At 46.2% G+C, this 16,577-nt stretch overlaps 1 protein-coding gene across 1 annotated transcript in view; it reads right to left on the bottom strand.

Annotated features, from left to right (window-relative positions):
* The window catches only part of KIF26A (kinesin family member 26A), a 174,225-nt gene that overhangs the window by 70,131 nt on the left and 87,517 nt on the right, over nt 1-16,577 (bottom strand). Inside the window, exon 4 of the mRNA XM_066629466.1 lies at nt 48-205. Within this exon, the coding sequence (XP_066485563.1) occupies nt 48-205 (158 nt within the window). The remainder of the gene's footprint in view (nt 1-47; nt 206-16,577) is intronic.

The following is a 16,577-nucleotide window of genomic DNA, read 5'->3' as shown; positions in this document are numbered from 1 at the left end:
TTCAAAACTTTGAGCCATTTGTGAAAGCTAGTAATTGTGAAAACTACCTGATGAAGAAAGATGCTGCAGCAGAGGTACCTGTAGAGACGCCCGCAGGAGTGACCAAGCTCTGTGAATTCCCAGACCCGGGTTGATCACAGTTGTTCTGTCCTGAGGTGACTTGTGTATTAGAGCCTTCCCTTCCACACTCTGCTGCTGTTGCGTCCTGGAGCGAAAAACCAAAATTAAGAACAAGGGTTTACATATAGATTAACATAAGTGAAGGAATTATGTGTATGATCCTTGAGCAAGATGAAACTGAGAGGAAATGAAAAGTCTGTAGAGGCTTTGATTAAAACGGAAAATCGCCGTGAGAAGCCACAGCACTGTGCCATAAGCAATACAAGGAAATCTAATAAAGACAAACTGAAAGTATTACGCAATGGGAATATTATGATTATTTTGTTTTTCACATTTTTATACCACCCTTTCTCCCAATAGCTAATGGTGGCGTACATAGTTCCTTCCCTGCTTTTATCTTCACAACAACCCTTTGAGGTAGGTGAGGCTGGGAGATAGCCACAGTCACCCAGGAAGCTTCATGGCTAAGCAGGGATCTGCACCTGGGTCTTTTAGGTCTTTGTCCAACACCAGAACTACTACACCAGCGATTTTCAACCAGTGTGCCATTGCAGTGCTGTGAAAGGTCTGCCAGGGGTGGCAGGTTGCGGAGTTTGGAGCACACAAAAGCTGCAAATTGCTATGGCTCTGTTTCAAGGGCAACTGTCTGTAGTAACAAATTATCTGTCCCCCTTCCTTGGCTAGCTCTGCCCTAGGAACAAAGCCACAGAACCTGGAAGAGTTTCCAGAAGCCGGAAGTAACATAAGAGGCTAAGGCCATAGGGAAGACCTTAGAGATCAGTGTGCCATGAGCAGAAAAACATTGAAAATCGCTGCACTCCACCATCCTGGCTCTCCTAGTATTATGGCACAATCCTAACCAGGTCTACTCAGAAGTAAGTCCTATTGTGTTTAATAGGACTTTGTTGGCATCCTTCAGTCTCGGAAGACTATGGTGTCATGCTCTGAATGGTGGTTCTGGAACAGAGTGTCCTCTCTAGTGCGCGAAGCCTGGGTAAAGTAGGTATGGAGGATAGGCTGTTAGGACTTACTTCCAGGAAAGTGAGGTTAGGATTGCAGCCTTACAGCCCAATCCTATGAATGTCTACTCAGAAGTAAGTCCCATTACCATTAATGGGGCTTACTCCCAGGAAAGTGTGGATAGGATTGGGCTGTTAGACAGTACTACTAAGAGTACTGGCAGTGTGATGTATTCACAGTTCAATTTCTTTTTGAAATTACTACTTCTCTAACTTCAACATTTGCAGGTATCACTTCTTGTTACCAGTGCAACAACACTACCCCACTTCCAGAAGTCAAGCCCTGCAGAACAATATCATGCAGTCTCTGTAGCAGTAGGGCCAAGTACTGCCAGTCATAGTGTGAAACCTCAAATATCAGTATCACTTGTTGAAAAGGATGGAGTTAGACCAATGAATTATGACTGGGAAACATCAGGTTCCAATCCCATGCAGAAAAGAGAATCCCACTTTTTATAACTTCGGGATATTCAGCAGGTTTTGCCTGTTGAATTGGTTACCCCAGCCCCTTCACTTTCTTGCTGTTTGGAAACAGGTGGGCTTCATGGTCCAACCAGCTGGATCATAGCCAAATTCTTCAGCACCAAACAGTTGGGGGAAGAAGAACGACAAATAACCAAAAATAACAGGCAAAGAGGACTACTGCATCCAAATGAATCAGAAGTTCTCTCAGGTTGCCGATCCCATACAGGAGCAGGACTGAACATATGGGGATATAAAAGGTTTGGGAGACATCATCATTAGATCCTGGAAGTCCTACAAAGGTCTGGGTGTCCTCAGCAGACCATCTAACTCAGTGTTTCTCAAGGCTTGTCCTTCACTGTACCACTCACACGGTCCACTTATTTGAAATATCACCAGAAGTAATTAATGATGACATCATCGCCAGTTACTTCTGGGCTGGGAGGCCAGATGCGATGAGGCAAACACCGGTAAGAAGCTCAGGGTGGATGAGAGGGCTTTTTCGAGCATGGAAAGGCATGCTTTGGGGGCTTGGCCCGCTGAGTTGAGCCTCCTACTGCTGTTTGTTTTGTCACGTTGCTGGTCTCACTGCTGGGCAGCGGGTGCCCAGGGGTCCTGTGAATACCATCAGACACCACCTCAAGCTCCACTGGTGGTACCCGTACCACTGTCTGAGAAAAACCGATCCAACCCACTGTTCCGTGAGAAGATTCCAAACCCATCCTTTCTCCTTTCCAAACCCAATATGCCATTTTCCCCTCAAATCTCTCTCCCTCCTCATCTGTCTTGTATTCTGTACACCACCACATTAATAAGTAATAAAAGGAAAGCATGTTAGCAAAGGCCCAGCACTGGACAAGGTTAAAACCATGACCAGAGGCGGACAATGGGAATAATACAGAGACCCTCTGTTCTAAGTAATGCACTGTTAAACCGCTTAACAAGCATGAAAACACGGGAAAAGATAAGCAGAAACCTTTTTGTTTTACGGCATTATTTGCTGGCTGGCAGGACTGTTTATCTACTTCAGTTATAACTGTCAGGAATTATTTCTCAGGCCTTCATCATCTGCAAGCACCGTCTGTTTTAAGAGGAACTAACCAAACAGTCCCACTGGTAGCGTCTTTCCACATGAGCAGCCAAAAGAACCGAATAAAAATACTGATTTCTTAAAAAAAAAAAAAATCCTGACAAAAATAGCATGAATGTCCACACACTATATTTTACATCGCTCACACTTCCTCCTAGTGTTTTCTTTTATTTTCTCTTGGGAGGGAGCCACTACACTTTTTAACCTCCCACAAATGATATTTGTAGAAAGAAGTGGCTGGAAAAGAAATGGCTGTTACCCTCTTTGCCTATTATGGCTTTGTGAACTGGAATACCCACTTGCACCAGCACATAACCCCAAAGTGGGCTGTAGTATTGCCCTAAATCAATTGGATTTTTCTTGAGGGAGCTGTGACACTTAACAAAAATTACCATCTAAGGGGCCAAACCAGACATGACGTTAAACACACATTGACTGTATTTTAATACAGCCATTGAACAGTGCCCAATCTGAATGGAAACTGCAACATGGAAATCTTGTTGAATCTTTTATCAGATTTGCCCCCAAAATCTCCTCCCTTGAAGCTATTGGGGCCCCAAAGGACTATCTTTACTCAGTGTGTAGTTGGCCTGTGGAACTCATTGCCACAGGATGTGGTGATGGCATTGGGCCTAGACACCTTTCAAAGGGGATTGGACAAATTTCTGGAGGAAAAATCCATCACGGGTTTCAAACCACGATGTGTATGTGCAACCCCCTGATTTTAGAAATGGGCTATGTCAGAATGCCAGATGCAAGGGAGGGCACCAGGATGAGGTCTCTTGTTATCTGGTGTGCTCCCTGGGGCATTTGGTGGGCCACTGCGAGATACAGGAAGCTGGACTAGATCCAGCGGGGCTGTTCTTATGTTCTTATGGCCTTATTTCAGAGTACACTTTTACAGAGTTGTTCTGTAAGATATTCACTGCACAGTCTTGTGCTGTAAGCCTTATGATAGGATATCATATTATGATATCATATGTAAGCCTTTTCTGCCAGCCAAATGACAGTGTTTTCACCTACCCCAGACTGGCAAGGGAGGGAAGGTCTATTCAGTAGGTTTCACGCATTAAAAATTGGTCACTGTGTTTAGTAAAGTAGCACAAATTAAACCCAAGTGCAATCTGGTGTCTTCACTGGGGTGTGTGAGCATAAATAGAATGCTAGATGCAGGGAGGTGGCGCAAATATCTTGTGTTCTTGTGTGTGTTCCCTGAGGCGGAAAACCTCTGTAGCCAGAACACATGCAGCAAGGTAGAGCTCTCTCTCTCTCTCTCTCTCTCTCACACACACACACACACACACACACACACACACACACACACACACACACACACACGGGTCGGTGTGGTAGCAACAGAGGGGATTGCTTTAAAAAACCCAGGGAGTGTTTACCGAATTCCCCCCCCCCCATGGTGCAGGTAATCACCGACACAAGCAACCCCCCCCCCACTGAGGTGGTGCAGGCTATCACAGACACAAGCAAGCCTTTCCAGCAAGCAAAGCATGCGATTTAGTCTACAATCCTTTCCACACTTTCCTGGGAGTAAGCCCCATTGACTGCAACGGGGCTTACTTCTGAATAGAAACGCATAGGGCTGGACTCTTAAAAGCTCAGCTGGCAGCTGGCAACAGGGAGGGCTGAGTACAGAGGGGAGGGGATTGATAACAGCTTCCTTAGTTTCCTTCCATCCAGAAGTGTCTGGCTGCAGTGTATTTGTGTAACTCTATGGAATTTAGCACAAAGCGTTTTTTGTTAATCATGCCGAGTCACAGAACGGAACTAACACGGATAAATAGACTCCACCTGTATAAGCTTTTCTGCACTTTAGACTTCTTTGGATGCAATCCTAACCCACTTTCCAGCACCAACATAAGAGCAACGCAGTAAGGGAACAAACATTCCCTTACTTTGAGGAGGGCTCCATGAGTGAAACGCAATTGCAGGGTGAAGCACATGCCCCATTGGCACAGCTATGCCAGTGCTGGAAAATAGGTTAGGATTTTGGCCTTTGTCAGATACATGCTTAATGTAAATCTCCTCAAGTGGAACAGTAGTGGCACTGAAGCCCCATGGTGTAATCAGGACAGTGTACTTAGACACTAGGAAGTACGTGAGAATTCACTGCTATAGCATATATCGAAGGCCACAAGACTAGTTAAACAAATTCAATGATGATAAGTCTATCACTGGCTGCCAGTCATTGGTTATATGTTACTGCCAGGTTCATAAGTAATATGCCATTGAGTGTAGGAACAGTGGGATGTGAAAGCTATTGCTTTCATCTCACCCTACTTGTGAGCTCCCCAGAAACATTTGGTAGGCCACAGTAGGGAAACAGGATGTTGGACTAAATGGACCTTTGGTCTGATCCAGAGGGCCCTTCTTAATAGGATATTTATTGAAATTGAAGGTGACCTAACGAGCACCTGATCCTATCTCATATAAGGGTGCTAGATCCTCAACAAGTCCAGAATGTTAGTAGGAAATCAATTTTTTTTTCCTAAATAAAAAAACAGAACTTCTTCTTCAAATACTAATTAAATAGCAGTAGGTCAGAATACATAGATATAAAACCAGTAAATGATCATTCAGTTGACTGTGTATTGCAAGGAAAAGCTGTAAAAGCTAGAATGTACATGACAGAAAGAAGCCAAGATAGCTCAAAGCTGAAAAGTACACTATAGACCAGGGGTGCCCAAACCCTGGCCCTGGAGCCACTTGCGGCCCTCGAGGACTCCCAATCCGGCCTCTGGCCCTCCGGAGACTTGCTGGAGCCCATGCTGGCCTGACGCAACTGCTCTCAGCATTTTGGCCAACTGTTTGACCTCTTGCATGAGCTGTGGGATGAAGGCTCCCTCCACTGCTTGCTGTTTCACATCTGTGATGCAGCAGCGGCAGCAAAGGAAAGGCTGGCCTTGCTTTGTGCAAGGCCTTTTATAGGCCTTGAGCTATTGCAAGACCTTCATTCATTCATATAAGTTCCATCTCTAATATATTCATTTATGTAATTGATTCAAATTTGAAATGTAAATTAATTCTTTTTTTTTTTTTCCTGACACAGTGTCAGAGAGGTGATGTGGCCCTCCTGCCAAAAAGTTTGGACACCCCTGCTATAGACAACCAGGGAACATGAACCCTGTTAAGATGGTCCTAGACATTGCAAGGGGATAATCCCAGTGTTTTTCTTCCTCCCTCCCATGCTCTCAGCCAGTAAAACTGTTTCATTGCCACAGCACTGCCATGTGTTTACAGAAGACTTGTGTGATGATGACAGCCAACATGTGTGGCTGTCTTCTTTTCCTTTCTAGCCTGGAAAAGTTATTGGCTCTTTGAAGTCAGGCAGAAGACTGAGAGCCCTGAGCACACCGTCCACAGTCTTGACCTGTTTAACCCGAAGCTGTGCTGCAGAGGGGGCTCTTGGGACTTGCGTTCACCTTTCCAGCCAAAGAACTACCAGCTCTTAAGCCACAGTATCGGAATGAGCATTGCAAACAGACAGGATAACCCCACAGTGAGATCACTAGCAAGGCCTGTTTGAGCAGCTGAAGAAAGCAAAAGATAAATGTAGAGATTTAATACATATGCAAGTAGGAATGCCTGGTGGAGCAGGTAACAGATTCTCCAAGCAGTGCAGGGGAAGGGGAAGGGTGAGAAGAAGCAGGGGATGGGCGGGTCTCAGGACAGGGGTGGAATTGGCAGCAGCCACTCAGATCATGCCCTATTCTCCTTCAGAGGCTTCACTCAGACTTGCGCCAGTGATTTTAACAGCAAATAAAACCATCAGAAATGAAAGACAGAAAGACCAGCCCCTAAATAAATACAGCCACCGAAGTGAAACTCACAGTAATCACAGCACCATGTCCCTGTAAGTCCCCCTTAAAAAAAACTGTATTTTGGCCATGCACCAGAAATCAGAAGATGCTGTGCAAGGCAAGATTCTCTGGAGAGGGTATTCAATAATAATAACAACAACAACAACAGGTATTTATATACCGCCTTTCTTGGTCTTTATTCAAGACTTTATTCAAGGCGGTTTACATAGGCAGGCTTTATTTAAATCCCTTATTAAATAGGGATTTTTACAATTGAAAGAAGGTTCTTTCTTTCAAGAACCACTACATTCAGGTGTTTCATTCCGATCTAGCTTCACATTCTGGCCATCCTCCCACGCTCAGAGCAGATGGAATAGCTCGGCTTCAGCTTGTCAGCTGCTTCAAGGTCGCACGGTGCCAGTGGCCTCGAACTGGCGACCTTGTGGATGTTATCTTCAGGCAGACGGAGGCTCTACCCTCTAGACCAGACCTCCTGCCCTGAAGTCAGATAACAGAAAAGGCCCAGTAGCGCATTCATCAAACCTCAGACAGCAGCAGAACATGCAGCAATATCGCTGGACTTGGGTAAAGCGCGCAGGTGGGTTGATAAGAGAGGAGATGGTCTCTGGGCCAAACTATATTACACAGGAGCTCTGTGTGCAGAGCTCCCATATAATTTCTTTCTTCAAAAAGGAGCCAAGAGGGATGCCTGATTTGAATCGGGGTAGTGGCAAAGGAGACCTCGCTGACAATTTGGACAGAATCCAAATTTAAATCTTTAATCAGTAAGGGTTTGTCCCCACTGTAGTATCTAAGGATGCTGTAGAATTCCGCCCCAAAGTGATGCCAATAATGACAGAACTAGGCCCAGCACTACAACGAGCCATTCAGATACGGGTAGACACGGATCCTCTGAACTAAATAAATACTTGGGCCTGCGAACACTGGTGTTAGCCATTCTTTTTAAATGTTTAATTAGATTAGATGCCATGATACGTATTTGTCAGCAGTGTTAACGGCTTTGTGAATGATAATATATGTTGTGTCTGCCATCTAAAATACTGCTCTGACATTTCAAACTAATTAGTTAAAATAAATTTAGGCGAAAAGAGACAGTGTTGTAATAAAACACAAATGCAATTAAATACTCCCCAGGATGCCACCAAACTTCAAATTCTGCGCCGCCATAGATTATGTTTTACAACTATCTCCTATGGCGACATGCGAGAGCTGTTCCACAGTTAGTTACACGTGCTGCTCGGGGTTCATTACACACATGTATATACACACAGAATCTTGTGCACTTAGCAGAGAGGAGTTGGCGTTCAGCAGAAGAGCATCTGCTTTGCATGCGGAAGGTCACCACTTCAATTCCCAGTATCTGCAGGGGAGGAAGGGGAAAATTCCTTTCTGCAACCTTAGAATTTGCCTGTTTGTATTGACAACACAGGCAGGCCCCAACTTCCATGAGTCTGGTATTCATTGTTTCAATTGTCTGCGGATCCAGAGGATACCAGGGATGCCTTTTTAAAAGATAGAGAAAGTGAAGGGGAAGGTTAAGAATAGCTTCCTTCACCTTATGCCATGAAACCTCTGCATTTTCAAGGTTGGAGGCAGCCTTCTGAGCTGCAGAAAGACTCTTTGACATTGCTCCAAAGCTCCTGCTTTCCCCCAATGTCCTCCAGAATGCATCACAACGCATTCCCTTCCTGGTTGTGATGCAAGGTATCCCCGGTATCCATGAGAGTGTCTGTCCAAAACAGAACCCCTGCAAATATTGGGGCACATGTGTCCTGATCTAGGTAGGCCAATAGTCTGAGGGTACAATCCTAAAGATATCTAGCACCACCAGGTGTTCCAGAGTTGCTAGACACTTTCTGGCGGTAGCAAAAGGCAACACACCAGAGCATGCACCCTAGCCACCACTGCAAACAGTGAGTGGCCAGCTCCACGCGCCAGCAGATGCCTGCTGGCCCCACATAGGAGGTGGGAGAGAAGGGGGGGCAGAGTGGTGTGGCGATGGGGCAGGGGGAGGGGTGGATCGGGACCAGAAGGAGGCAATTTTGGTGGTGGCAGCACACGCCAAAACCTAACCCTCTTCTTAGCCTCAATCTCCCATCCCAGATCCACTTGGATTTAGACCTGGGGGCAGCAGGGGTTTACCCTGGGGTAGTGGTGGTCCTGGCTACTGTGGAACCTGGGGGAACATTCTGGAGGTGCTGCTCCCCTTCTCAGGCCTCCTGGGTCCCTTAAAACATCACTTCCAGTTTTTGGTTGAAAACCGGAAGTGACATTTAAAGGCCCTCTGGAGGTCTTCTGAGGGTTGGGGAGGCTGCACCTGGTCTCTCCAGCCCTCAGAACGCCTCCAGGGGGAGGCAGTAGGCACAGGTGGCCCTTGAGGCAGGACAACTGGGGTCACAGCAGTGTGTGCCCCCCAACCATGTCACCCTGGGTCACATGCACCTGTGGACCCCCTCCCAACCCATGTACGCCATTCCCCTGGGGCAAGGGAACAAACGAGGCCCAAGAAGGCCTCTGAAGGCTGAAACTTCCCCATGGCACCACTCTATCTCCTCACAGAGAGTTATGGGAGATTGGGCTGTGAGCATACGTAGCTTCCAGTGAACTAAAAGGCAGTTTGTGCCTGCTCTGGCTGTAGCTCAGTGGAAGAAAAGCTGTTTTGCACGCAAAAAGTCTCAAGTTCGGTTGGCTGGAACTTTGGAGACCTACTGCCAGTCAGTATCATAGAAAATACTGAACTACATGGACCAATGGTCTGGCTCAGTATAGGGAATATTCATATAATACTCAGGGCACAATCCTAACCCCTTATGTCAGTGCCTTCCAGCACTGACATAAGGGCAATGCAGCTCTGAGGTACGGGAACAAACATTCCTTTACTTTGAGGAGGCCTCCGTGAGTGACTCCCAACTGCAGGGTGCAGCACATGTCCCATTGGCGCCGCTATGCCAGTGCTGGAAAGCACCGACATAAGGGGTTAGGATTGCACCCTCAGTCACACAATCCTTTCTTGTCGCCCAAAAGAGTGGGGAACAGGCGGATTGTCCTTTCTCTGCCAGCCGTTTGTCAGCTCAAAACCACACAGCCCCAGCTGCTTGTTCATCTACAGGGGACAAGATACAGGGTCACATGATGACTGTCACATTTTGCTATGATATGTTGAGCCTGGACGAGTAGCACAGGGGGAGTGAAAAAGAAATCCTTGGGAGAAAGGATCATGGGACAGAATATCTCATGCTACTTAGCCCCAGTGCCTCTGGCTTACCCAGCTTTCAAAGAGAGCCAGGATTTTTTCACAGCAATAATTGCCTTCTCCAGAGACGCTCTGCTAACCACTATCGCCATGTTCTCTTTGTTAAAGCTGAAGGGCTGCTTAAAACAAAACAAAACCTTGCTCTACAAATGCGATTTGTATCAACCAGAGGAAAATTTCACAAGGGCGCATTGATTGTCAGAGAGAGGGGGGAAATGGAATCAAGCTTGCCAAGATAAATTAATTAGCACAATAACATATCTGCAGATGATCCATATCACTCCACTAAATCTTTAATTACTCAATTAACATCCTTTAAGTCAGAGGTTAGACAAGTTTTGCCATGTACTGACAGAGTGAAGGGAAAATTAAACACTTTTTTTTTTTCCCAGAGTTGTGGCATCCTTTCCAACAGCGTTTTAATGACATGATGAGAGAGCAGATCCCTAGCTCTAGATAAAGCAGCTGCCAAGTCTTTAGGGGACAGTGGTGTGAATGAACTAGCAGGGGAGGGACAGACAGACACATGGGTGTCAGAAGTACACAGAATGGTGTTCATTAGGAGAATGAACTGTGAGCGGAGGATGTACAGAACTTTGCTAAGAAATTTCACTCAGATGGTTTCTCTTGAAAATTGCCAATCATCATCAGTATTTATATACAGCTTTTCAACAAAAATGTTCACAAAGAGAAAATCAAAGAACTAATGGTTCCCTGTCCCAAAAGGGCTCACTATCCTAAAAGATGCAAAAGAACACCAACAGACAGCCACTAGAAAAGATATTGCTGGGGTGAGGAGGGCCAGTTACTCTCCCGCTGTTAAATAAGAGGAGCACCTACTTGAAAAAGTGCCTCTTACCCAGTTAGCAGCTTAGCAGATGCTTCTCTGCTAAGGGAGAATACCAATGTTTACTTCCAAATTCACTTTTTGGACTTTTCAGTGCCAACCCTAATGAGAAACTGCTTCAGATCTCATCACAGTGATGCATTCACTGGGTAGTCAAAGCCAAGCTACGTCCTATATTCATGACCCCCATGTAGCATCATGGCTAAGGAGACACAGCAACAAATCAGATCTTTGCCAGTTGGAAGCCCACCTGAATTCTCACTTGGAGGTCTTAGACAAGCTGCTCTCTCTAAGCTTCAGTTACAATATGGAGTTGATAAGAATACTTATTCACTTTAAGGAATGTTGTGAGGACAACGTCAAGATAAAACAAGTGAAGTGCTTTGCACAGCCTGAATGCACCATACACCATACATACATTTACAGTAGAATGCACTACTGCTACACTCTCAGACTTGGCACTCCAATTCTGAGTGTTATAGCAATGATCTACCCCACAGGGTTGTTCTTAGACAATTTAAGTGACCCTACAATTATTTATAAAGTGAATAAAATCCTCCCCTCTGGGCCTCCTTCAGAGACAGAGCTCAACATCAAAGAAAGAGAAGAATTACATGAACATGGGAGCTCTAGGAAATGATGGAGGAGGCAAAGGTGCTGCTACATTGATTGTTAGTTACACAAGGGGTAGGGGTGATGCATCCAGGTCAGTCAGCTTGACTTGGCAACTCTGGTTGTCTCCACAGAGACTGAGGCTCACAAACCAGGGCTTGGAACTGCCTTTCTGGGTAAGCAGTCATTGGCCCCAAGGGATCAACTGTACCAGTGGGGAGGAGGGGGGCTGGTATAGAGACAGGTGATTGGTGCAGCCCCTGGTTGTGGGGGACCATCTGAGCTGCTCTGGCCTTTTCTTGCTTTCACTGGCTCTCCTGAAGATTCACCATAAGAACAGCCCCACTGGATCAGGCCATAGGCCCATCTAGCACAGCTTCCCGTATCTCACAGCGGCCCACCAAATGCCCCAGCGAGCACACCAGATAACAAGAGACCTCATCCTGGTGCCCTCCCTTGCATCTGGCATTCTGACATAGCCCATTTCTAAAATCAGGAGGTTGCACATACACATCATGGCTTGTAACCCGTAATGGATTTTTCCTCCAGAAACTTGTCCAATCCCCTTTTAAAGGCATCCAGGCCAGATGCTGTCACCACCTCCTGCGGCAAGGAGTTCCACAGACTGACCACACGCTGAGTAAAGAAATATTTTCTTTTGTCTGTCCTAACTCTCCCAACACTCAATTTTAGTGGATGTCCCCTGGTTCTGGTGTTATGTGAGCGTGTAAAGAGCATCTCTCTATCAACTTTATCCTTCCCATGCATAATTTTGTATGCCTCAATCATGTCCCCCCTCAGGCGTCTCTTTGAAGAGGCCCAAACACTGTAACCTTTTCTCATAAGGAAGATGCCCCAGCCCAGTAATCATCTTAGTCGCTGTCTTTTGCACCTTTTCCATTTCCACTATGTCCTTTTGGAGATGTGGTGACCAGAACTGGACACAATACTCCAGGTGTGGCCTAACCATCGATTTGTACAACAGCATTATAATATTAGCTGTTTTGTTCTCAATACCCTTCCTAATGATCCCAAGCATAGAATTGGCCTTCTTCACTGCTACCGCACATTGGGTCGACACTTTCATCGACCTGTCCACCACCACCCCAAGATCTCTCTCCTGATCTGTCACGGACAGCTCAAAACCCATTAGCCTATATGTGAAGTTTGGATTTTTTGCCCCAATGTGCATGACCTTACTGACATTGAAGTGCATCTGCCATTTTGCTGCCCATTCTGCCAGTTTGGAGAGATCCTCCTGGAGCTCCTCACAATCACGTCTGGTCTTCACCACTTGGAAAAGTTTGATGTCGTCTGCAAACTTTACCAACTCGCTGCTCACCCCTGTCTCCAGGTCATTTATGAAGAGGTTGAAAAGCACCGGTCCCAGGACAGATCCTTGGGGCACACCGCTTTTCACCTCTCTCCATTGTGAAAATTGCCCCTTGACACCCACTCTCTGTTTCCTGGTCTTCAACCAGGTCTCAATCCAGGAGACGACCTGCCCTCTAATTCCCTGACTGGAGTTTTTTTACTAGCCTTTGGTGAGGGACTGTGTCGAACGCCTTCTGAAAGTCCAGATATATAATGTCCACGGGTTCTCCTGCATCCACATGCCTGTTGACATTTTCAAATAATTCTATAAGGTTTGTGAGGCAAGACTTACCCTTACAGAAGCCATGCTGATTCTCCCTCAGCAAGGCCTGTTCATCTATGTGTTTTGAGTTTCTGTCTATTTCACTGTCCTTTTCCAGTCTTTTCCACCTTTCCCCTATCTCTTCCTGGCTTCTGGCCCCTTCTTCTTGCTGCTTCCCTCACCCAGTCACCACCTTCCCCCACCTCCTTTCACTCTCCTCCTGGAGATCCCCAGCCTTCTCTCCCCCCTCTCCCTACTCACCCTTCTTTCACCCTCATCCTTCTTGCTTCTGCGTTCTTCTTTTTTCTCCATCCTGCTTTCTCTTCCTTCTCTCTCCCTTCTTGCCTGACTCCCACTTTTAAAGCTCCTGCCCAACTACCCCTGTCTCTGTCCCCGACATTCAGGCTGGCTGTGTTGACTTCAGCATCTCTCACAATGACATCATGATGGTGAAGATACCCCAAAGCCCTGTCCCACCACGGCTGCCCCAAGGCTGCAGCTTATGCAGGCACAGTACCAAAATAAACAAAAAAGACAAACCCTTGCTGTAGGTGCACCATTTACAAGGGCTAAACCAGACATGTAATGACAGCCACGCTTGTTTATTCATGTCTGTCCTGTTCACATCTAAAGTGAGGCCGAAATGACTTAGCATCAGGATAGCTGAAGGAACACCTTCTCCCATAAGTGTCTGTTCCCACCGCCCACCCCACCCCTGCTTGCTCTGCAACCTGTGATCACTGGAAGGCCACTTGACTGGGATGTGGGACAGTGGGAGCACCCAGACTGCCAAAACTCCTACCTTACAAAGCCCCAGTGGCCCCTTTACTGCTGGTGTTCAGGAGACTTCTCAAGCCCTATTTGTTCTACTCTGGCTTCAGTTAATTTTCTGACTTCTCTTTCTGACAACAGTCAATATGGCTTTGATTTGTAATTTGATCTGGGGTCTCTGCTGTAAGTTTGTAATTTTAGCAACATAGAAGAGCCCTGTGGATCAAACCAAGGCCCATCTAATCCAGCTTCCTGTATCCCACAGTGGCCCACCAAATGCTTCAGGGAGCACACAAGATGAAGCTATTGTTATTTTTATTTTTAAATTCTGTTGCATGCACCTTGGGGATCTGTTAAATGGAACCAGAACACAGTGTCTAAGTCAGGGGTGCTCAACAGGTGGATTGCGATCTACCGGTAGATCGCAAGGCAAAATGAGTAGATCGCGGAGTGCCGACCCCCCCCCTTTCAGGTGCCTCTGGGAGGAAACGCCGGGAGTAAGGCCCATTGTACTCAATGGGGCTTACTCCCAGGTAAGTGTGGCTAGGATTGCAGCCTCACAGCCTAATCCTAGGCATGTCTACTCAGGAGTAAGTCCTGTTATTCTCAGTGGGGTTCAAGGTACACCGACATACATTGTACACATAAATGTTATATGTTATGATGGCGTGAACATTGTAAAAAAAACACTGGTAGATCTCGGAGCCTTGCTGGGTTTCAAAGTAGCTCTCGAGCCAAAAAAGTGTGAGCACCCCTGGTCTAAGTCTTTTACTTAAGAACATAAGAACAGCCCCGCTGGATCAGGCCATAGGCCCATCAAGTTCAGCTTCCTGTATCTCACAGTGGCCCACCAAATGCCCCAGGGAGCACACAAGACAACAAGAGACCTGCATCCTGCTGCCCTCCTTATTTTAAATAAAATACAAAAAGAAATAGATTATATCATGAATTGTGAGTATAGTAGATTTGCCTGTCTTCATTATCAACCTGCATTCTGAGAAAATGCCACTTAGGAACAGCGGAATTTTGTGATATGACACAAAGTTCTACTAGATGTTGCAATGGGTAAGAGAGGAATGAAGCACACAGCTGGAGATTTCAGTGGCACCCCTATGTTCGCCATCACATATACTTTGGCCTCCAAGTCATCAGGACATGCAAAGGACACTGGATTTGCCCTGAATAATTCAAATGATAGGTCAGAAGGAATCAAACTGAAGACCATATGAATTGTATAGATCAGAACTAATCATGAAGCATGGAATATAATAAACCTCAAAGCACTGAAAGAGAGGTGCGGAGAACAGAAAGACTCTAGCTGGTGGCCTTGGGAAATGAAGGAACTGACAACCTGGGCCCAATGAGGAAAACTGATACTGACATGTTCTAGCCCATATTTCAACAAAAGCGGAACAGAAGAGAGATGGGATGAAGTGGCCGCTAGGATTCCTATCTGTCTTCAGCACTTACTACATGTCAATCATTGTATGATCCAGGCATCTTTCACAGTAATAAGGCTTAAAGCAATATATACATATATATACTGATGGACTCAAATTTCAGTTGTTCAGAAACCAGTGATTGATGTCTGCGTGGCTGGCAAGAAGGAGGTCAACAAAAACTAGATGTCAGGAACCCTTTCTCCCTCTCACAAGCCTGCCTGGTGCCTTCCCACCAAGGCATGGCTGCTTGGCCCTTTTAGAAGGATACCAATAAGCTAATATTAGTGCTACAGAACAGATCCAAAGATTATCCTAGAAGCAGTTTCAGCTAAATGTGAAGATGCTCTGAGTTTCAGGACAAAACAGACTAAGGGCACAATCCTAACCAACTTTCCAGCACTGGCATAGCTGTGCCAGTGGGGCATGTGCTGCACCCTACAGTTGGGGGGCAGTCATGGAGGCCTCCTCAAAGTAAGGCAATGTTGTTGTTTTTTTCCTTACCTCAGAGTTGCACTGCCCTTATGTCAGTGCTGGAAAGTTGGTTAGGATTGCGATCTATATAGGGCAGTTTCACTGTGAGCTGGCACTGAGAATCACTCATCCTACCCCAAGAACACAACCCAGAAAGTTGTGCCAGTGGAACAGGCTGAAGATTCAAGAGCCCCGGTGCACATTGACTGGTCCCACTTCACGCTCCAGTCCCTAAGAACATAAGAAAAGCCCTGCTGGATCAGGCCAAAGGCCCATCTAGTTCAACTTCCTGTATCTCACAGTGGTCCACCAAATGCTTCAAGAGAAGACAACAAGACACAACCTGCATCCTGGTGCCATCCCTTGCATCTAGCAATCTGTGATAGCCTAACTCTAAAACCAGGAGTTGCACATACCAACAATGACTTGTAACCCGTGATGACTTTTTCCTCCAGAAATCTGTCCAATCCTCTCTTAAAGGCATCTAGGCAAGATGCCATTACTACTTCCTGTGGCAAGGAGTTGCAAAGACTAAATGCACACTGGGTAAAATATTTTCTTTTGACTGTCCTAACTCTCCCAACACTCAATTTTAGTGGATGTCCCCTGGTTCTGGTGTATCAGCCTCAAGATCACCCAGGAACAGAGATGGTGATGAATCCAAGCCCAGACTGGAATGTGTGTTGCCCAACTTGCACCACAAGGTCTTCCATTGTTAAGAATTACTCAGGAGGTGGAGGCCAGAATCAAAGCATGCTCCAAATTAGGATCCTGGTGATGAAGGTAGCAGGAATGTCACACTGGTGCCACCGCTCATCGTTATCAGCTCTTAGTTCCAGAGGATTCCTAGCCAAACCCTTCACTGTTCTTGGGGAAACCTTTCTCCCTGATCTGCTTGACAACTCCCTGGTTACACCAATGCACTGATATATAAGAAGCTGCCTTATACAGTGGGCCTTCCTTACCCATGGGCTCAGCATCAGTGGATCTGACTCAACGCGGATCCCAAGCCAGCACC

The sequence above is a fragment of the Tiliqua scincoides genome, chromosome 1 (genome assembly GCF_035046505.1).
Source record: "Tiliqua scincoides isolate rTilSci1 chromosome 1, rTilSci1.hap2, whole genome shotgun sequence".
In the NCBI taxonomy this organism is placed as follows: Eukaryota; Metazoa; Chordata; class Lepidosauria; order Squamata; family Scincidae; genus Tiliqua; species Tiliqua scincoides.
This window is presented reverse-complemented; position numbering and strand designations above follow the sequence as displayed.